Consider the following 23,658-nt stretch of genomic DNA (forward strand, 5'->3'; position numbering starts at 1 on the left):
GTTAAGAGATTTCCAGGGGTTTCAAACAGCCTCCACCTGCTCTTACCCAAGGCTAGCTTCCACACACTGATTCTTCATTTCCACAACACCACTAACAAAAAGATTACCTTACAGAAGGGTTCTGCTCATACTTGTCTGTGAAGTGTACAGACTTTCAGGCATAGGATACAAAGTACAAAAATGTTACCTGCTTATCAAACCCCCCACAATTTAGTTGTGCCTGGATGAGAGACTCTGAGTTATCTCATCCTCAAAAATAATAATAATTAAAAAAAAAATCTATGGGTTCAGATTTGTCAACTGTAATAACTTGGTGTTATTTAGATGGGTCTAGATTTAATTGCATGGTACTTGCTATAAACCAGCATATAAAGCTGTATATACTTCAGATGATCGTAATAGGCTGCATCTTAGACGCTCATATAGTCTGTACGTAAAAGTTCGAATAGTCTGTATTACCTAATGAATTCTGCAATTAGTTAGTTTGCAGTAGGCAGTCCTCTCAATGCCTGCAAAAGCACCTCATGTCCTGTTCTGTTATTTTTTGTTCAGAGTGCACAAGACTGAAAACTGGACTGCATAATACAGAAGCGTTCTGGTCTTTTTTTGTGCCCATTTAGTTTAAGATTTTTACAACCAAATTTAATATACACTGAGAGTTACTGCAATGGAAATGCCATTACAGACGATGCTGCCACAAGCAGGGACTGAATCATTTCTTGAAATGAAGAGCAAGGTTGCCCTCTGGGGACTTCTCTAGAAATGCTTCTGAGAGCTGCAATTTTTTTGGTCCAGCAAAATAATTTTGCTACAAGGTTTTAAGATTTTTCTTAAAATACAAATGTGAACTAAGGCAGCCAGTGCTAAGAACTTGCTACACCTAGAGATGATAAAGCTACATTTCTACCTAACGCACTGTATTGTCATTTATTCTGTGGTTCATCACACTTTTTTTTTCAGTATCAGTCTCATGCTAGTATGTGCCAGCCTAAAAACATCTGGTTTGGTGTAGTTACTGAAATAAAAGTGAATTCAGTATTAAGGACTCCTACTATGATGTCCATAAATTCTCAAATGCCTTAATCTCCTCTTTTTAAAAAAGTGAGAACTCTCCCGGTTGCAGTTTCTGGGTCCCTTCATGCTGAACACAGGCTGTGTTTCAGCTTGCAGTTCTGTCTCTAGGTACTGTTGGGGCAGTCACCATGTTAACTGCTTAATCCCTGTGTTTACCTTCTAGGACAACCAGTTTTTGGTGGGATATTACGTTAGAGCAGCTCTTTAATCCTAGCTCGCTTATCTCTGTCAGTAGCTAAGAGGGCAGCGCAGGTGTGGCAGCAGGTGTAGATTTGGAGAAACAGGGAGGTCAGAAATTAAGAAACCGGTTTTGCTACTGAAAACAATAGATTGTCAAAATGCAGTTTCAGTCCACAAAGCTTGGCTTTGAAGATTAATTTAGCAACGCAGCTTTCTCCACCTTGTTGGACTGCAACCACTACGGTTTAAGTTATTTCTACATACGGCGTCATTTGCTTCACAGTCGAAAGAACAGCCTCAACTCGCGTCCTCACACCTCCTGGCCTAATCCAGGATAGGGAGCAGCACCCCTTCGGCCCAGAACCTGTCAAGGTAAGGAAAACCCTTCATGCAATTCTGCCTTTGTTAGTCGCTGCGCTGACTAGAAGAGGGCTGTTGGGGAGGAGCAGACGGCCGCCCTTCAGAGCCGCCGGGTAGCCAGGGACCCCGAGGCGGCGGCGGCCCCTCAGAGCCTCCCGTTCCCCGTGGCAGGGTGACGGTGGCTGAGGGGAGTGGCGCCCCTCCCCCCGCCCGCTCCCCCGCGCATGCGCCATATCATGCCCCTCACCGCCCTGCACGCCGGCCCAGCGCTTACCCGGTGACGGCGATCCACCGCGCCGGTTGCCGCCATGGCGTCCCGGCTGCTGAGGCCGCTGCCCAGGTAACGGGGGAGCGGCGATGACCACCCTCAGGCGTGAGCAGACTTCTCCCCCCTCATGCCCGCCTTGAAGGTCTTCAAATGGCGCCGGGCCGGCAGCGCCCGCAGCTTCGCGGCAGGGAGCGATGAGTCTGGGAGGGCCTCTAATGCCGGGGATTGTGAACCCCCGAACTGGCATAAAATATAATTTAGGCATAGATTAGCCAGGCGTAGATCAGCTTTCCCGCTCTAAAACGAGCACAAACTTAAAAACTATCTTAGGGTGCCGGCATGTTAGCGTGTAACATGTTAATGGGCAGTGTTTTGTGCTCTTAAAATAGCTGAAAGATGAAGTCGCTTATTAATATTGACACAAGCCCAATGTTTGAAGTCCCGCAGATGCCGTTGTTAACTGTCCTCCTCAATGAGATACAGTAATAATAAGTAACAGCCTCATTACTTAAATTGAGTGACGTGTTCACAAAACATCGCAGCGTGGGCGTCTCCTTTGGGCCCTGTGCAAGCTGTTACACAAACCCGATGTAAATGTACATACGTGCAAGGGTGTGAGGGCAGGTTTGGTGTAATGGAAGCTTTGGAAATGCACAGGTTTTTGACAAGACTGATTTTTTTTAAAATACTAATATTTAAATGTCCAGAAAAAGGCTGACAATTTTAAAAAGACACATGCTGCTAAACATCAAACATATCCCCCAAACTCTTTGTCTTCTTATTTACAGGTTCACCTTCTAACTTGAAACTGAACACATAGAAAACATTAGTAGTTGGCATTGGTATCTGCTGTCTGTTTACTAGTAAGCAAAGAAGTTTCCAACTGTTTTGATTTCAAAACTAATTTTACTTGATTTTAAAAAGGAGAATGTAAAACAATTGTGTTCAGAAATCTTTCTGACAAAGCTTTGCTTAACTCAGCAGTCATATATTTGGGGATTATGTAGCGGGTGTATGGGTTTAGCTGTCTTTTAAATATTTATTTTTCAGGCTGAAGCCACTCAACAGACTGCAAGTAATGTTACAACATTTGGTAAGAATAGCATCTTGTTTGACTGAGTTGGAAGCTTTTAGGACTCCAGACTCCCTTGAGACAGACAATACATACAACTTCTGATGTGTCTGCTCACAGTGGTTCTGAATGCCATCACTTATTACTCAGGCATAATATTGCCCACATCTTTGAGCACTTTGTTACAAGTTTCTATTAAAATGCAAGTTAAAGTTTAATTATTTTGGCCTTACCTACTTTTACAGCTAGTCTCTACGTTAGCTTCCATATATTCCTTAAATATCATTCAAATGTAAGTTTGAAATCAGTTGTGAAAATAGTTTAGTGATTTGTTCTCTACTGTTAAAAATTACTTACAAAGTGATGTGTACATTTGGTTTTGCAGTGTGAAACTGCCAGTAGGGACACATGGAACTGTCATTGTTATAACTGTTGCAGGTATTTTCAGAATGTCAAGACCTAGATAACCATGCTTTTATGGTTTGGTGTTTTGTTTTTTTTTTTTTTTTTAAATGAACTCAGATGTCATTGTCAAAGAGTATGTGGCTCAAAAACTTCTCTGAGGGTTATTAGGACTCAAACATAAAGTGGTTTCAAAAGAACTGTTTAGGAAATGCAAATAAATCTTGAAATACAGTGGGAAAGCCTTAGCATACAATTAAAAAATACAAGTTTTATTATCTGAAATAGTACGTTTGAGAATATATTTCCGTAAACACTCTCGTATGTATGTTATTCAAGGTATCTAACTGATGGCGTTTGCTTTATTTGTTTGCCTTTTTTTGCATGTACAGAAAATGTCTAAGCATACAGATTTGACAGCTGAAGTGTTGTTGGAAAACAGAGGAGGTGCAGGAATAATAACTTTGAATAGACCCAAGGCTCTCAATGCACTAAATGTCTCTATGATCAAACAAATTTATCCACAAATAAAGGTTAGTAGCTCCACTTCCACCCATCCACTATACATGTGTTATCTGAAACAAATTCTAAAATTCAGTTTGACACTTCTTAGTGTACTGATTTAAAGAATGAAAGTCAGTGTGAATGCATTGGCCAATGAGCTCAGATTTATAGGATGGGAAAGGACAGTTTCAAGCAAGTTTGACGTGTCTTCTCTTTCTAATAAACAAGCTGTCAGACAAATTCAAACTTACCATCTGGATAGATAAGAGACGCCCATATTAAAACCAGGACTGAATTAAAAGCAAGCAGTGCTCAAGAGTTTATACGTTCATTTTGGCAACACCCAGCCGGTCAGTGAGCATGCATGAATTCCAAGCTATACAGTGGTGTTGCCTCTGATTGGTTGCATTTTTTGTGGGGTGGCTGCATGGCTGAAATAAAAGATATAGGTAATAGGAATCAAGGTGCTCTCGGTGTCATTCCTTAAGGAAGAACTTTATGGATTTCCAGGTGCTCTTTCTACAAGCTAGTGAAGTAACTTGAAATTTTAAGCGTGCAAATGGTCCTTTTTATTTTAATGATAATATTTATTATATGCACAAAGTCAAACTTGCTACATACCAGTATTTGTTGAGTAGTTGCCTGCTTTTTCGTATTTTGGTAAATGGTCACGTTGCTGCAAATTTACGCATTCTTTGAAGAAAACTTAAAGAAAAATTAATTTGTACTGCAGAGTACTGGGCTTTATTTGAAGCACAGCCTTAAAAGGTGGCATAACTTCAAGTAGAGTTGCTGGTGTATGGAAGTGTCTTGTCTCCCTTTTATCTGGGTACATTTACTTGAATAAGGGATATATAAGCATAGTTTACGTGTGTGGGGAAGCCTGTAAAAGGCATCATATTCTCAGTGTGGTTGCACCACTGCTGAAGTCTTGTACCAGTGTGTTTAATTCAGAACCCACTCTCCATAGCCTTTGTACCTAGAAAAAAAACTGTGTACAAATTGATTTGATCCAGTCCTTGATTAGCACTGATTGCAGTAATTTTGACAAAATCCATCCACAATTTAAATATTGTTTTCCTTGCCATGCATCTTAGATTTACACAACTTCCATTATTTGGCCTGAAACGCTGTTACTATATCTTCCATATTCCCAGCTTTCTGCCCTTTGAGATTTATGATGGGCCCTGTTTTAGGGAGTGCTGCCTTTCTTCAGAGATCAGGAGCTCCACATAGGTGTTTTTCTGAAATACACGAAGCAGCTCTGCTGATCTCTGGTGTCAAGATTGAACAGGACACAAGAGTGGCAGAAAGACATTTTGGTCTCAGACTTCAGTTTAAGACAAACTATTTTAAGAGTGCTTTGATTTGCTTTTTGAAAAAGGAAAATAAGAATTACATACAGTACACAGAGAAAGCATTTTTTCACATACTTTAATCTTACATGGAAACTTTTACTTCTTTTTAGACTTGGGAGCAAGATCCTGAAACTTTTCTAATAATTATAAAGGGAACAGGAGGAAAAGCTTTTTGTGCTGGAGGTGACATCAAAGGTAAGGACTGTGGTCACTTAAGCATTTGACATATTTTCACCAGTTACTACTTTGCGTTAATTTCCTTCATTGACTGTGACTCAGGTAAAGGGAGGCTTGCTACGTAATAGTAAGAGAGGTTAGTTGTGCTGATTTCTAACACCTTGATGTGCAGATGCTATTTATTTGTCAGGAGACGGCTGTCAGAACATTGTATGAAAGAGTAAAAATTGGCGTTTTTATGAATAACTGGTAATAGCAGCTGGTCATTCCTGGGAAGAGAGGGTTCTTGTCTCTACCTTCTTCTTCCCAGATTTTCATTACTGACAGCTTCTTTACAAGAAATTTGAAGCGTCCTCATAGGTAGCTCTATTACGTGGTTTAGCCCCAGTTGGCAGCCAGGCACCACACAGCTGCTCCTCCCCCTCCCCTGGTGGGAGGGTGGAAAGAATCTGAAAAGCAAAAGTAAGAAAACTTGTGGGTTGATATAAGAACAGTTTAGTAATTGAAATAAATTAATAATAATAAATTGTAATGAAAAGGAAAATGAGAGAGTGAGAGAAACAAAACTCAGGGAAAACAAGCAATACAGCCGCTCACCACCTGCCGACCAATTCCCAGCCAGTCCTCGAGCAGCAATTGATGTCCCCTGGCCAACGCCCCCCAGTTTATATACTGAGCGTGACATCGTATGGTATGGGATATCCCTTTGCCCAGTTTGGGTCAGCCCTTCTGGCTGTGCCCCCTCCCCTCCCAGCTTGTTGTGCACCTGGCAGAGCATGGGAAGCAGAATTCCTTGACTAGTGTAAGCACTACTTACAAACAACTGAAACATCAGTGTGTTACAAACATTATTCTCATACTAAATGCAAAACACAGCACCATACCAGCTATCAGGAAGGAAATTAACTCTATACCGCCTGAAACCAGGACACTTTCTCTAATTGGCTTCTCATTTTTAATATTCAGAGTCTTCAGTCTAATCAGTTTTAAGTGGCTGGTCTATATACTGATACGAAATATCCAAACAAGACTACCAGACATTAGGAGGGGTTCCATAGCATAGAAAATGGACTGCACTCTCACAAGAGTATGTGACAAAAGTCTCCAGCTTAATAGAATTAACTCAAATTTGAAACATTGCTTTCATATTTAAATTTGAGCAAATTTTCTCACTTAAAATAAAGCAGGATTAAGTTGCTGTTTGATTGTTGAAGGGAAAAAACTTATGTGATATTAATTTTTTTACTTGTTATTGTATTTTCTATTAACCTGAGTTATCTTCAGAATTTTTATTTCTCTTAAGCCATCGCAGATGCAGGAAAAGTTGGAGATAGACTGACAAAAGATTTCTTCAGAGAAGAATATATCCTGAACAATGCCATTGGTATGAGTGAATTTGAAGCAGTACAGATTTCATAATAGTGGCTTTGAATGTAAATTCACTTTCTTTCTTTGCTAATCTATAAAAGACTGCACTAACATAATAAAGTAATATTTTTCTTTAGCAAGTTCAATACCAGTATTGTAACATCTCATTTTTATACCTTGCATGCAGAATTTCTTTGTTTTGTTTAAGCTATTACAATAGCTACCTTATCCCATCCCATTGTTCTGGGTAGTTATATTTGCGCTATGGATGAATTAAGTCTTAGATGCCGGCAGTGCAGTGCTGCACTAAATATTCATTGATCTGCTTCAAAGAAGAACTGAGATGAAAATAGAAACATGGAAAATCATTAATATTTAGTTGGAAAGCAGAAGATTAAATTATGTTAAAACTTTCCACTTAAATAAACTGCATGAATGAATACTCAAGCTAGGAGTTAACTGCTGTAGTTTATTGCAAAGAGCCTAGGAGCATGTGGTCTTAAAATAACTGACAGCAAAGGCACTGGGTAAAGTTTACTAGGTTAAAAAGATATTAAGAAAGTATATTAATTCTTTAGGGTAAAAGTCAAAAGTTGAATGTTTGAGTGAGAAGAAACTTCTCCAAACATACTTTAATTGAATACAGTTTGAGTTTTCAAACATTGTATCCAGTATTAGTCACTACAGGATGGGAGTGGACAGCTTAGGTTGACAGAAGAGTGTAGTTATTAGAGTCTGAGTAATTTCTGAAAAATAATTTTTACTTTGTTGGACAGAGTTTCCGGTTTTAACATGTTTGTTATGTACCTTTCTTGCCGTCATCAAGAAAAATAGTTTAATGTACTTGGGAAAAACTAGTATTACCATGGCAGTTGGACTGGATGATTGTTGTAGGTCCCTTCCAGCTACCTATTCTAGCCTATTAAAGTATTGCAAGGGTACATACTTTAAAAGTTTTAAAGTATAACTTTAAAAGTTTGTGGGGTTGTTGTTTTTTTTTTTTTAATTATTAGGGTGTTCTGTAATGCACGTAATTACAAAACCTAGATTTTTGATAACTTTGGCATGATTGTCTTCATTTAAGACCGAGATTTCTGCCAAAAAGATTTATTTATATCTTACAAGTTAAAAATACACAGGGGAGCTGCTTTCACAGCATTTGCTGTTGGAAAGGCATGCTTCTATAGAAATTTAGTTCAAAGACCAGCATCTAGAGCCTGTGCAGTAGCTTAATGTTCATGTAAGAACAAATTTAAAAATGCAATTGTGTTATATTTTCCAACTACTAATTTGAAGGATTGAATTGCCTTTTAAAATAGTTCTTTTTTTAAACAAGGCTCTGTAGTTGCTGCAGAAAAGCTACCAACGTGGTTGCAGTGGATACTGGTATCAGCAATCTGACTGAACTTTTTAAAGTCTGACCTGAAAACACTGAATATGAGGCAGCGGTTTCATTCACAGTGAACTTCTGAATCTTTCCGTGAATGGTAATTGAAAGTATAAGGTCTTTAGTTTCATGCCTCCTAAAGGTCCCAACAGATGAAGTTGATAGATAAAACTGTGGTACTTCAGGACATTATCATCTCAGCCTGTCTGCACCACACTCAGCATTGTAACATGCAACAGAGTTGGCAAGACAGAACATGTTTGCATTGCAGTAGTTCATAGTCACATTTTGGTTCAAACCTACCAACACACCTGGCTTTGTAGTAAAGTTCTGGAGGGCTGGTACACGCTTGTGCTGTTAATCCAGGCTGTGAGATGGGGTGAAAGGGAAACTGCTGTGTTCCAACATCCTACAAAGCTATTTATAATAGCCAGATGTGGCTAAATTGTCAGGTGCTCACATAGCAAACAACCTGACATTGGGTGATTGTATAATGTTCTCTTACAACACTCAGAATGCAGTAAGTCAGTAACTGGTGTTTCTTTTCATTGCTTAAGAATTACATATAAGATATTTTACTGTTGAATTTACTCTTTATTTTCCATTGCTCTTGCTGAAGTAAGACATGGGGAAATGTGGCACATATACAGTTAGTCACAGGTCCACTCTTTTGAAAAAAATGCACAATATTTTTTTACATGTCTTACAGGCACTTGCAAGAAGCCTTATGTGGCATTGATCGATGGCATTACAATGGGAGGGGTAAGTTAAGTATCTTGGTGTGATCGCTGATATAATTTGGTTTAAAGCAATGTAAATTTGTTTTAAAGTAAACTAATATTCTGTACTTGAGTTGAATGAAGTGCACATGTGGCATTTCAAACAATTCAAGAACAAACATCATAATCTGAACCTTTGTCTCTTGCATGTCGGGGTAGATCCCTGCTCTTCTAGTGCAACAACTTTCTCTAAGGATCTGCCAGTTGTGTTGAGAAAAAGAGCAAAATCCTGTCACTGTAGGAAGCAACCCTCACAAAGGTTTTCAGAATACTGAAGTGTGAGTGAGCTAAGAAGAGTTTTCCATTCAGAGTGCATTAAAAAATGGAACTGTATAAAAATACAATTAAAGGACAACTCTTTGAAAAATTGTAAAAATATCATTCTAAGCTATACTTTAACAGACATTCATGAGTTCTGTATTTTTCCAACAAATAATCTGGAAATGCATCTACTTTCTCACCTCTGCATTACTCCTAAAATACAAGTTATAAGATCCTGATTCCCCCCGCTGCCTGACCCTGAGAAGGCAGCACCTTATTACTAAAGCAACATGGGGAAGACACTGTCACATTGCTAGTTATACTCAGTGCTAATAATTGTTTCAGCAATTGTTGGCTCTAAACACCATGAATAGGTAGTTAAAAGGGCATATCATGCTTTTCTGTATGCTAAAACTCTATTACCTTCACTTTGACATCCGTCGGATATATTTGCATCATAGCAGGGAGCAGAATACAGTAATATTAAGTTATTTTGAACAATGAGCTTGACAGTGAAGTCTGTCTGCCATATTGTCACTTAGATTTATATTTTCTTGCATGTCAGTATGGTATGGGGGTACAGGCTATTTAAATTAAGTTTGTCAAAGACAGGATGCAAGAAGTGGAACACTATGTGATCCATCACCTGTCATGACTCTTCCCTTTCCCTCTTTCCTTGCACATTTCATTTTGTTGGTTTTGATTGTGATTTTTTTCCAACTTGTGGTCAAAACATGTGATAGGTCTCTTCGCCTTTGCTTCTCTGCTGCCAAGCCCCAAAGATCTCAGCTAGATAACCATTCCCGTCCCCCGATCTAGTATACATAAATTGTTTCCAGCATAAAAATGACTAGTCTTGTAACTCTTCTTGCAGAAAAAAGTTCTTATTGAACATAGAAGGCCTGAAGATTTGTGGATAAGAGATAGGAAGTCCATTTATTTTATAGATAGCTATGAAAAAGCAAAACTGGCCAGCAGCTGATGTCTTTTTAAAGGTCCTATAGATTGCTCATTATGATTGTTGCCTAAGCAGGAATAGACTTTTGTCCTTTGAAACAAAAGTGATTTTTTTGACTGAAAAGAACCTGATGTAATCATAAAGAATCTTAGTAATGCAGGATCATCTTAGTTGCCTTTCTTTTAAAGAGCTTTTCAGAGACAGCAGTTAGTCTGAAACTTCAGTTAGTTACCCAGAGTTTAGTACAGGATTCCCAAATTTCAGTGGGAGCTCAACAGAGTTTAATTTCCATTAGCATTTGAATGACAACTTATTTGCTTATCCTCAGTTTGATGATACTAGTAGCAGTTATCTTCATTTGGGGGTAGGCGACTAGATTTTGATTGAGCAACCATGCAGCCTAACTTAAGGGAACAAGTAGATAGGTCTCAAGTGCCAGACTACTTTTAAACTTTTTTTTTTTTGTTAACCTTGAGTGCTATTTAATTTGCACTTGTTAATACAGCTGCAGTTTACTCTGAGATAATGTCCTTCCTACAGGAGTGCATATTTTCATCAACACACTTTTTTTTCCTTCCCCTTTGTCATTGGCAGTACATGGAAGTATTGACAGATAATTTAACAAAGGAGATCAGCAGTACTATTTCTCAACACCGATTAATTTTTGTGTTAGTTTTGAGCTGTCTTCTATGCTTTTCCTTTCAACCACCTCCCCTGTCTGTAAGATTTGTTTTGATTCCTCTCAGTGGACCAGTGCTTACATGGGAAGAGTGCATTAGCTCCCATCTTTCCCCCACCCCCTTCTCTCACCATTTTCAGCACTGGGAGCCCCATCACAACTGATCTTAACCAAGCTTAAGGCTTGCAGCAGCTCTTTTCTATTGCAGTACAAATAGGTTCACTGCAGTGGGATTTTACAGTTAAAACCACTAGAAGAGCCCTTGAGCTTGTCATGGTCATACTGATGCCTTGTTCTGCTTGCAGTATGGAAGGAAGTATTCTGTTCTACTGTAATTATTCACTAGACCTGCATTCATACGAAGGAGTTGTTCTATTCATGGTATAATTAGATGCTTTGTTTTAAATCACTCAGATGCTAGGATCTATGTTTTTGACACAATCAGGTCATATTTCATCTATTTCATATGCTCAAGATCTGGCTATCTTAGTCCCTAACAAGTCAGTGGGAGCTAGAAAGATTTGTCACTTACAAACTACAGGAAATGCCTTTAAGAAAAATTTACATTCCAGTCCTTGGCTTTAGAAGCAAGTGGTTTTAGCTTGGGCTTGAAAATCAAGGAACACCTCTTAAACACTGCAATTTCACTATAGACTGCTTATCTATGAATGACAATGCAAGCAAGTCAATCTCAATCTTGCCCAAAAAAGCAGTTCTATGCACAGAGTGCTCTGTTGTTCTAATTTAAAATAAATTAAAAATCACACAGTGTATTAGAGACTCAGTTATCATGTTCTTAGGTAGTAGAAGTTGCTACGGATGCACAGATAGCAGATTTGTGATGGTTAAACTTGGAATTGTATCAAAAAAATGAAATGGTTCCACTTCAGCTTTGTTGGCTAGCGGCTGGTAGATGGCTCTCTTCAGAGCTTAATTAGCCAACAGATGGGGCTGTGGAGCTTGTTTTCTGCACCTTCTTGACTATACTCCTGTAGTTCATGAAAAATTGATATTCAATATAAATGTATCTTTTAATCTTTTTGTACTTATTCAGAGCAGTAGGTTCAACTAGCAAGTATATTTGATGAAGCAAAGATGACTGCATTTTATTAAAAAATAGTGAAACAATTTATAAGTACCACATTTACTGCTAAAGGGCATATACTGTTGAAGGACACACTGGGCACATACTGTCATGTTGCTAAAAACTACTGTTCAAATTATTTTAGTTGACTTCTATCCATACATTTTTATTTCCTTGAAATTAAATACCTTAACAATAGACAAGAAATGCAGAGTATTTAAACATACCTCCCCCCTCCCCCAGTATTATTGTCTGTAATTGAGGTACTAAATTTGGGCTTCTTGGTTCTAGAAAAGTTCCAGTCTTTTCCTGAGTTCTTTGGAGATGAATAGAAGTGTGCTTTATAAGTTCACTCTAAATATATGTTTTTAGATAGGGCTTTGGTACAAAATATATTAGTGTTCAGATACTCTAACAGACGAAAAGTATTTTTAAAATGTATTTTAGATGTGTTTCAGAGCCAAATAAAGTACACTAGACAGATTTGAGTGGTGGCTTTTGGATGATTTGGCTCAGACTTCAAGGTGAATATTTAACAGGAAAAAAAACCAAAAAACAAACCCCAAACATAAAACTACAGGGCATAGACTTTGGAAATTAATGAATGTGGTCCAGGTCACTGAGCTAACTTTATGTAAAGTGTACCTAAAACTTTAGTGGCATATTGCCAAAGCAGATGTACATAATTTTCAGGAGCCGAAGGCCATTGTTTTTAGTTTAGGGAGGAATCTGCGACAGCATGTACAAAGTACCCTATTCTAGAGCATGCATGATTTAGAAACTTCCTGAGCTAGGCTTTATTTCAGAACCATAGTGCTAAATAGCCGTCAGTGATCATACTCACCTCTCTGTTCATCTGGTGTTTTTTGACATTAAGTAGGCTTCCTCTTCAGAAAGGCCTAACGCAATTGGTTTCGTGGTTGAATTTTGTGAAAAGCAATCTGCAGCTGTCAGGCCTATTGTCTAATATGATTGAATGCTTATGTGTTTGATTGTTAATAAGGCCAAAATAGGCCTTAATTTTTTTTTATTGATGAGTAAAGATTGTTGCTCAAACACAGGAGTTCTTGGCTTTGGATAAGTAAATACAGGACTTAATCCTTCAGTCTGACCTCTTACACAGTGTATTTCTAAAGTTTGTTTTAGCAAGTTACGGATTTATAAAGGTTATGCCATTATGTTACACTTCTTGCCGTAACAATTAATGCTTTGAGTTTAAGGATGAGAAAACATCTTCCTGTTGGGCAAGTAGACCTTAACTTATACGGTAATGTGCAACATTTTCAGTACAGAACTGGAGCTTGATAGGGTTGCCAGCTCTCTCAAATCCTTTGCAAAGCCCTGTGCTTTGAGTTCCTCTGAGAATCTTATTTTCTAATCTTCATGTTTAGGGAGAGTAATAGAACGATAGAACTTTAATATAGCTCACAATTTAAAGAGATAAAGGTCACCCAACCTTATATCCATCCCGGACTCCCTCGGATTCTAGGGCCCAGTTTGTGAGAGTGATAACAGTATGCAATACTGACTGCTGGTTTTTTCTCTCCCCAGTAGAGAAGGGCCTTGGGTATACAGACTGTGAATATGAGAGGACAACCTGTTAATTGGGTCTTTGTGTTCATGAGGGGTTTTTCATTAGTTTTGTCAACACATCTAGCAGTACAGTTTTTAGGCAAGGGCTTTTACTTCAGCTGAGAGTCTACATCTAGGTTACTTACACAGAGTATCTTTAAGGTGACCATTAGGAAGTAAAATTTTTTAAAGTACTGTTTGAGTCTTTGTTAGGCATTCAGGTAGTAATGTCAACTATTTTAAGCTTTAGACTATACAGAAGTATAGAGGTGGGAGGAGCCTCAGGATTATTCTTTTGCACTTGAAGTATGGTTAAATATAGCTAGATGATTGCTTAGCAGGTTTTTGCCTAATGCCTTCAGAACTCTCCCAACAGCAGGAATTTTGCTTTTTCTAGATATCCCACATGAGTGCTTAGTTATTCTTTCAAGTTAAGATTCCCTGTCATCTAATTTAAGACTTTAGTATGTGTAATCAATATATTCCTGTCTTAGTCACAGTTCTTTAAGACCATTTTGAGATACTTGCATTCCCTGCTCCCAGCTATTTCTCTTTGAAAGGGATAAGGATAGTTATTCAGCTTTTACTATAGATTAAGTCTCTTGGTCTTCTTTCAGTCCTCTGGAATCTCTCAAATTTGTGTACTTTACAGTTCCTTACCAGAGACCAGACCCTATTTAAGCTGGAGGACTCAGCAGCAAAGTAGAGCACAGTCAACCATTGGAATAATCTCCCCAGGGAAGTGGTTGACTCAGCCATGTTGGACACCTTCAAGAGTCTTCTGGACAGGGTGCTGGGCCATATTCTCTAGACTGTGCTCTTCCTAGAAAGGTTGGACTAGATGATCCCTGAGGTCCCTTCCAACATGTGATTCTGTGAATTATCCCCCATAAATTACACAGATATTTTGTCACAAATAGCTCATATAAATAGCAGCCTCTCAAAGCATCAGGTGCTACGGGTCCACCACTTCTAGTTATTCTTAAAGCTATTACTCTTACCTCTTTTCTCCTTGCATAACATAAACTTCCATCACAGTACGCTTCTTTATCACTTACCTTTTACCAATTTTAAAATATTTGTCCTTGATCAGAACTCGTTTGCCAAAGAGTCAGTCTTATGGAGCTACCCTTTTCCTCAAAGACTATCAAGAAGAAGAAAGATAGTATTCATTTCCTCCTTCAGGAAACCTGACTGCCCTCTCAGCTGGCATTGCCTTTGATAGCTCCACTACAGCAATCTGATTAGGCTTCTCAGGTGTATTGAATCTAGGCTGAGTGGGTACACTTCAACCCTTTGGTGCCTGCTGGTAGAGACTCTGCTGTAGCTTGATAGCTTGAGTATTTCTTTTTGCAACAGCATGGAATTATTCTTTGTATTAAGTTCATGGTTGCTATAAACCCCTGAAAAACATCTAGGCATTTATTCCATAGAAAACATAATCCCGGCATTTGATTTTGCTTTCTTGAGTGTAGTTCTTTTCATTTTGTTAGTTTCTGTCTGATCTCCAAAGTGAGATAGTTTTGAATTCTGATCTTGCTCTTCAAAGTGTTTGCCTTCCCCAAAAGCAATCTGTAAGTTACAGAAATCCATTTTATTTCATCATCCAAGCAGGTAATGAAAATGCCAAATAAAACTTCATTAATGGTTGGCTTCTGTATGACCTCAACTAGGATGCCCTCTCAGTTTGATTGCAAACTGCTGGTAACTCTTCACATAGTTTCAGATGATTGTGCCCTCTATTTCATAGTGATATCATCTAGGCTATGATTCCCTAGTTTGTTTATGAGAGGAAAATATAATGTGTACAGGGAAGCGTCAGAAATTTTATAGTTCAAAACAAGGCTTTTTCAGAATGCTGCTTACTGAGTGACAGTGTCATTTTAATCAGGGGGTTATGTAGGGGTTCCAGGGAACAGGTGCAGCCAAATTCCTGAACCTACTCTATGGTTTGGAAATATTCCTTCTATTGTGCATCAGTCTGTGCTTTCCTTCTGGGCTACAGATTTGGACTTACTGCATCTTTTTATGCTGAATTAGAGGAGTGAACTGAGTACCTGACATTCAGCTCTACTTTTTTATGTTAGTGCCACATGTTCACTTACTACTTAGCTGTTTGAGGTTCTTGCATGGAATAAATAGCTGAAAGCTGTGGAGGAGTTTGTCCCAAAGGTATCATATGATGTTGTCATCTTTTTCAAAAATTGGTATTTCTAATAGAAATAATTCTCAATCACAGAAATAAGAATTATGTGAAAAGAAGGCCAGTTCCTAAAATAAAGGGATTTCTTACAGTGAGAGGTGAAGTAAATTTTCAGGAGTATTTTTACACTTTGCACTGCTTGCATGTAATTTAAGCTGTAACATTTTTTCCCAATGCTTATTTAATAGAAAAAACATCTAAAAAGTTTTCCAATTCAATAATCAAAATACCTGCTGCATCTTGCATTTTTTTAAACTACTCGAAATGTTATCGAGAGGAAGATGTTCAGTCAGTATTTGGTTTACTTAATATATTGGTTATTTATTAGCATTTCTGTATATTACCTGATGTAATATATTGCCTATAGATGAGTGCACTGATGGATCTGGACCACATTCATTAAAGAAAATGAGGGCTTATATATACAGTACAAGTTTAAGAGAGTTTACTGAGATTAGAAATGTAATTCGCAGTGAACACTTTCCAACAGCTAAATTAATATGATGTTTTCTTGAACAGGGTTCTTAGAGGCTTGTTACAGGTGCCATGGGGATTCTACCAATGTAGTTACAAATGTCTAAACTTACATTTTATCAAGATTTGGTCAACGGTTCTTATTACATTAATATTTCTTATGAAGTAAATTAGTAGTGATGTCATAAGCAGCCTGTTTTAGTTTTAGTCAACAGAATTATAGTACACAAAGGAGCTGGTGTTGAGCAATAGCTGTCCTTATCCTGTCCCATTTTTATCCAGATTGTGTGGCTGTAATTCTTTCAGAGTGTTCTTTTCACTACCAACATATATGTAAAATTTCTGGCATAAGTCTGCAAGTAAGATTTTTTTTCCCTTGTTTCTTCCAAAATATATTTAAAACAGGGAACATCAATGTTGAATTTAAATTACATATTTGTAAAATGGAATTGTTTGGTTTTTCGACTGCCTGATGTTCTGTAGTCAGGACCGAAGCAGCATAAGGAAAAACACACCTTTCTCACTGTGCAGATCGAAACCACAAATAAAACTCTTTATTCCCAGGCTTCAGGAGTTAGCCCTGAGTTACAACCGGCTGGACTGCTGCAGTAGGTGGGAGGAGGAAAGAGAGGGAACTTCTCAAAGTTTCAGTGGTCCACAGCCTGAATCTGCCCACCACCAAAACCAGCTCCCGGTGATGTGAAAGTAGAAGAGAAGGGTCCACCCTTGCTCTCTGTGCTATATGTGGGTACGGATGCCTACACAGAGTCTTTCCTTCTGAGCAACTTGCCTGGCATTGCTTTTCTTGCAGAGTAGTGAAACAAAATCATGGTGAACATAACACCTGATGTTTGCCTGTTCTTTTCCATAAAAAGTATTCAGAAGTTGTGAGCCTGTATCTAAAACTAAAGTTAAAATCTTGTAAACCATTGAATATTGGCATTTCAGTATGTTTAGCTAAAGTGACTGAAGCCTGAAAGAGGAAGGTGGGAAGTGTAAAGACAACCAACTGCTTTACTTTGTCACGATCTCACTTGAACTGCGAACTGTTAATAAAGAATCTGCAGAAAATGCAGCCAGACAAATATTATAGCCTGAAACAATGGCAGCTGCTACATAAATGTTTAATTTAGATGTCTTCTGATATTGCTCAGACATGTGAAATACAATGAGGGCGGGAAGCTCCCCATTTTCCTCCACATTATAATATGTTCCTCCATCTGTTTTTTTTTAGTTTCCTTTTAGCATGTTCATATAAGTTGTGCGTATAGCTTTTATACAGAGGTGTAGATAGCAGCATTTGAGGCTAACATTCAAAAACTAGCAAACATTAGAATTAACCATATTCGTAAAATCTCACATTTTTTGCCCGCTTGTGATACAAATTTTGATTAGAGGAGTGTGCATTCATGAAGTGCACAGGTGGATGTTGCTCACAGAACAAACAGCTATTCATTTGTTGTTTAATGTGTGGTGCAAATTTTATTGCAAACTACAGGAATTCTGCTTATTAGTTATTAATATACAATATAAATATGCGCTGTGGGTAACTGCAGCATATAAAAGTTCATGAAAAATTATTGTTTTAGATAGCACAGCTCTTCTATACTGTAATGGACATTATTACCCCTTTAAGCCTTTTTTACAGCTAGGAATCTAGAACTTAGAAATGTCAGTGCTTCCCAGGATGTCTCCTGATTCATCTTTTTCTTCTTTTTTATAAATATATCATGCCTCTTGTCGGTCATCGTCCTCTGAAACTTGAACATCTTTGTTTTGTTTTAATTTATGCTCTAAAATCTGCCCTGAAGTAAAAGTAATTGTCATACTAAACCTAGATAAGCTGCTTTCCAGTTCTCTCTCTTCCTCTCCCCCTCTCTCCCTCCCTCTGGAAACTCATGCATGTGTACCACGTAGAAGCTTGTGGCCCATTTTGTTGCCAGTGCTTCAAAGCTGAAGGCAGCTTTTACTGTAATATCAAATACAGATTTTTTAAGTTGTAACTACTTGTACTTTGAAACGAGTCTTTGTGAGATTGACTTGTGTACCACTTAGCTTATGTAATACAGTATGTTGAAAACAATGCTGAGGCAATACTAAGAAAGGATTCGCTCTTTGCCGATACTACAGTATATTTACCATCTGGCCCGTTGGTCTGCCTGCTAAGCTCCTGCATATGATCCTAGGGACAAATGGTACGCTTCATTTTGTAGCTAATTGGACTCTAATATCAGCAGCTCTCACATCAACAAAAAATAACCACTGAATGTTCAGCGATTTGCACGTGATGTTATTCCCCAAAGGGCTTATCATAAAGCACTGTCTGGAAAACAGGTATTTTAAATTATGGGTCAGTACTGGTGCAGTAAGTAAAATTCCTCTCCCCTACCTCTCCCAAATCTGCAATGACTGAGTTGTTTAATGTACACTATGAAAAGGAATAGATGCCACTATTTTACACCCAGAAAAGTAAAGCAGACTTCCAGAACAGATGCTGATGATGTGGTATTATACAATTGTACTGCATTAGTATTTTAGAATGACAGAACAAGTGTTTGCCTTCCTGCCCAATGCAATGACATATAGGTCATATCATAAAGCAAACATCACTTGTCTACCCTGAGACTAAAGTTTAAATTTTAAGACATACTTTCTAATTTTTTTTTCCCCTGAAACCTATGTATGTTTAAAGGAGGTTTTATTTCTGGCTTCATGGAAAGCTTTCCTATCCCTGCACTGTTGACTGTTGTTGCAGAGATTTTTTCAGGCTTCTGCACAGATTTTTTTTCTTTCTATTTAACACCAGGCTCTTTCTTGCTAAAAGTTCCAGTATTTTTCTCTAATTCTAGGCCTTTATGTAGATGTCTAGTCTTATATTGACAGTTATCTCATTATTTCCCTCTCCTCCCCTTTATTATAGATCAAGGGAAAAAGTTCTGAAGATAATTATCTTTGCCTGCTTCTCCATCCTTTCATATTTCTGATTTTTTTCTAATTTCCAGAAGAACTTGAATGCTCATTTTCTCCTTGAGTTAGTTTTAATCTGACTTATACTTTTAAAGCATTTTTTTCCTGGGAAATAGAACATCAGTACAAAATCCCCTCAGTTCACTCCTGTCATCCCAAATAACTGTGTCCCTGTTTAAATAAAGTTCTGTTGCATGTGCTGGTCTTTAAGAACAAGAAGTGTTTCTTTGTTTTAAGAAAAAACCTAAAACCGTAGTTACGCGTTGATTCAAGTTGTCGAAATGGGTTCCGTCCCACTTGCCTGCCTTCCCTTCAGACATCAAGATGTGGTGAGTTGGACATACAGTTTTCTTGCAGTAGCTACATTTTTAGGTGATAGGGACAGAGATTGTCTTCCAGATTTTTAGAAATAATAAAAACCCCACAGTTACTGTCTTCTTCTGAACATAGAATCACAGAATCATTTAGGTTGGAAAAGACCTTTAAGATCATTGAGTCCAACCCTAGCACTGCCCTGTCCACCACTAAACCGTGTCCCTAAGCACCACATCTACACATCTTTTAAATACTTCCAGGGATGGTGACTCAGCTGCTTCCCTGGGCAGCCTGTTCCAGTGCTTGACAACCCTTTCAGTGAAGAAATTTTTCCTAGTAGTCAATCTAAACCTCCCCTGGCACAACTTGAGGCCATTTTCTCTTGTCATATCACTTGGTACTTGGGAAAAGAGACCAACACCCACCTCATTACCACCTCCTTTCAGGCAGTTGTAGAGAGCAATAAAGTCTCCCCTCAGCCTCCTCTTCTCCAGGCTGAACAACCCCAGTTCCTTCAGCTGCTCCTCATAAGACTTGTTCTCCAGACCCCTCACCAGCTTTGTTGCCCTTTGCACATGCTCTGGCACCTCAATGTCTGTCTTGTAGTGAGGGGCCCAAAACTGAACCTGTTATTCGAGGTGTGGCCTCACCAGTGCTGAGTACAGGGGGACGATTGCTTCCCTACTCCTCCTGGCCATGCTATTCCTGATACATATGTGGCCAGTTATGTATAGGGAAACACTGGGGAACAACATTGGGGAAAAAGGAAGGCTTTCAAATTTAACAATAGAAAAAGTTTCACTGGCTAGTAATTATTTGCTACAGGCTTTTCAGGTCTAAGTCCTCTTACATCTTTTTTCTTTCTGTAGCAGCAGAAGTCTTGGTGTCCTTAAAAAGCTCTGCTTCATTTGACATGAAAGGGTATTTTTTAATGCATGTAACTGACTCTTGTTGCCAGGAAGTTTGTAGGCTTACTAAATGTGAGTCTTAGAAAATAATATACAATAGTTAAAATAAACAAGGAGAACATTTGTAATTCTGGAAATAAATTATTTCAGAAAATCCTGAGTAATCAGAAGCAGTTATTTGTTTTTACATTTGCATCACGGTTGTTGAGCCAGTGTTTGTAGGCCAGACTGGACCATGAGACCAAAGTGTTCAGCTTGCTCCTTTTTGCCTTGGAGAAGCCAACGTACATGGAAAGGGAGGACGTGAAACTGCAGGCACTCAATCCTTGCTGCAGAGGCGGGGGGATGCATTTAACTGCCACCCACTGCTTCTGTAAGGTCCACCGGGTGGGATCACAACACTGATATGGGTGCTCACATCAGAAGACCAGATCATTCCCCTGCAGGGGAAAAAATGGATATTGCAGATAACTACCCTAATAAAAATGGTTTAAAATCATTGATAAATTTTGGCTGGTAGTAGAAAAATCAGAACCGGGCTTCTAAAAATTCAGTATAAATTCTGTTGATAAAGGACACTCATTGTAGCAGCACTGGTGCACAGAATGGCCTATGTATTTTTTTTTCCAAGTTCCACTGTAAAAAGAACCTGACCTAAATGATTACTGTTACTGTAGTTGGATCAAAATTGTTTAAATAATTAGGGGTCAAGAGAACAAGTAATGGTGGTAGTTCATCATCAGATATTCAGAAATTGGGGTTTTTTTTATTACTATGTTTGAATCGATGGTGAAGATACAAGTATACTTTTGAAAACACATGACTGGAATGGGCTGTGTCACTGGTTTGTGCCACAAGGCGTCAGAGTATTCACCAAATATTGGTCACTAATCATAGCACAAGCTTTCTTGCTTTTTTGGCACTAGGCTGTAAGGAAAATACTTAAGAGTGAAACATCAGATATCTCCAGTCAACCTGTTGTGCTTCTATATGTAAAAATTTGGACTGAGAATCTCTAATACATAATCAACATGTAGAAATTAATATTTTAGATTTAAATTATATTACATTAATATTTTTTTAAAATACCACACTAAATGATTGAAAAGTTCACAAAAAACACATAAAAAATGATATTTTAAAAAATACTTTTATAAAGTTGATTATATGTCATCAACCAAAGCAAATTATATTCTTAGTCCAGATTGATTTTTACGCTGCATTGCTGTGATTCACTAAGTCATCTTGTCTGTTAGTATCTAAAGATAAAGTGGATTATACTCTTTGCAGTGGTCCATAACATGAATGATGAACAAAGATTAATTTTGATTCAGTTTAAGATTTGCTGTGTCTGGATGCAGGGGGTAATGCTCTTATATCAGTGCTTTTTGATTTAACATAGCTATAAGCTCCTGCTGCTTCCTGAATCAATTCCAGTCACTTACTCTGCCAACTAATGTTTTTGAAAACATTTTTGTTGCACCTTGGCTATTTTCACACATCTGTATTAAGATATATTTGCCCTTTGTTGTGTTATGCTCAGTTTGTTTGTTGATTGCCACATTTCTTGTGTGGATCCAGCCCTACCAGAAACTGTATTCTCATGCAGTTAAAAATTAGTCCAATCACTGGATGTGCACTGTTAAAACAGGAGTTTCACTGCAGCCAATATTAATACTGGTACTATCATAAAATCGTTTGCTTGAACAGCTAAAAATTCTGTCAGCCCAGTGAAGATGACACAAGCAACATTCCTGAAGGCTTTTTCTGTTTGTATTTCTTTTATTCTGTTGCTTATGCTTTCCTAGGCAGTGAGTCATTTACAGTCTGATTAGGTTATTTAGTAAATAGACAAGTGTGATTTATGGTTTTGCTGTGACACAGATTTACTTTTCTATATGTGAACAGATGTTTATGTATGTCATTCAGGAAGGGGATATTTATTTTGCTCTGTATGGTTCTCTGTTGTGGTGCCCTCAATTTCTTAATAACTTCCCTAGATGTGATGAGTTCTCTGATTTACTAATATGGATCATTCTCAATCTAAGATAATACAGCCTCCCAGCTACAACTGAACTTCTAAGATTTATAGTAACTGTATTACATTTCTCCATCTACCAGTGATTTGCACCTTGTTTTTCATTAGAAAAATACTTTTATTAAGGTTCTGTGTTCATCAGGAGAACAAAAATGGAAATCAATGATAAATTTTCTATACACAGTCGCATAATGACTTTTGAAATATGGCATTGAGTAGAAAATCGTGTATGGGAAGTAAAACTCAGATACTCTACTGATTTTTTTCAGAAGCTTGTTCATGAATTCAGACCAAACTGTCTATAGTATTAATGTGCCTCCTTGCGGTGTGCTGAGGGTAATAGTCAAGCTGTAACACACTGTTTTTAAGGTTAATATCTTAATATCCATGTAGCAATAAATCTAATTTGTAACCAAACACCTTCATAGCCAATCTGTCTCCAGTAATACATTACCAGACCACCATTTCTGCTCTTATGTATGCTTTTGATTAATTCATACATACACCCTACAGAAAGATTGTTTGAATTGATTGCTTATTAATTTCTTAACTCCTTATTTTCTAGTCTTACTCTTTAAGTATCCTTCACAAAATTCAAAAATTCAGCTGTCAGTGGGAAAAAAGTTTTATGCCAGTATTATGATAAACTATCTGGATTAAAAAATAAGCCTGATTCACCATAGGATCTATTATCTTGGAAAAGTCTGAAGGAAGACATTAGCTTTAGTATATAGTTGAAGATCATGAGAGGTAGGACTCTGGCAGTGCAGGATCTATAGTGTATTTTAATAAAGACATTATAGCATCGAGACTTGTATGTGTAACTGCGGTGACTATTTGGTGAAATGAACACAGCCCAACTGCAGATATTTTAATAGTGTGAAGGGCCTCCTAGGTGGGACTCCAACTGTGTAATATTTCAGTTAAATTAAAAAAAATTACAAAACCCAGAAATGGAGGAGGAATGCATTTAGACTTTTGACAGGAAGAGTTTGTTCTTTGTACAGGATACTATTAAACTAATAAGCCTCTGTCCTCTGTATTAGATGGAGAAGGTTAGGCACATACAGTGAATGTGTTAAAATAACTATTTGGGAAGTTGCAAATGAACATATGAAAGCATATGATCACCAGTTTAATACATTACTGGAGTTTGTACCCTCAAAGCATTAACTCATTTTTCTCTCCTAATTTTATCATAATGTTGGATTTCTTAGAAATTATCTTCAAAGAAGTAAGGACATATTTGCACCATTTTCTTTATATATGG

The 23,658-nt window shown here is 37.8% G+C and overlaps 1 protein-coding gene across 4 annotated transcripts in view; it reads left to right on the forward strand.

The window, feature by feature from the left end:
* The first annotated feature begins 1,783 nt into the window (after nt 1-1,783).
* Nucleotides 1,784-23,658, forward strand: part of HIBCH (3-hydroxyisobutyryl-CoA hydrolase) — a 46,414-nt gene continuing 24,539 nt past the window's right edge. For 2 of the 4 annotated variants that reach the window (XM_075093940.1, XM_075093939.1), the window contains exons 1-7: nt 1,875-1,954; nt 2,671-2,745; nt 2,933-2,975; nt 3,749-3,889; nt 5,329-5,413; nt 6,699-6,779; nt 8,860-8,912. In XM_075093940.1, coding sequence (XP_074950041.1) covers nt 2,961-2,975; nt 3,749-3,889; nt 5,329-5,413; nt 6,699-6,779; nt 8,860-8,912 — 375 coding nt within the window. In that variant the 5' untranslated portion in view covers nt 1,875-1,954; nt 2,671-2,745; nt 2,933-2,960. Of the gene's footprint in view, nt 1,955-2,670; nt 2,746-2,932; nt 2,976-3,748; nt 3,890-5,328; nt 5,414-6,698; nt 6,780-8,859; nt 8,913-23,658 lie in introns of all 4 variants that reach the window. The other 2 variants (XM_075093938.1, XM_075093937.1) reach the window with 1 other exon arrangement.

The sequence above is a fragment of the Phalacrocorax aristotelis genome, chromosome 5 (genome assembly GCF_949628215.1).
Source record: "Phalacrocorax aristotelis chromosome 5, bGulAri2.1, whole genome shotgun sequence".
NCBI lineage: Eukaryota > Metazoa > Chordata > Aves > Suliformes > Phalacrocoracidae > Phalacrocorax > Phalacrocorax aristotelis.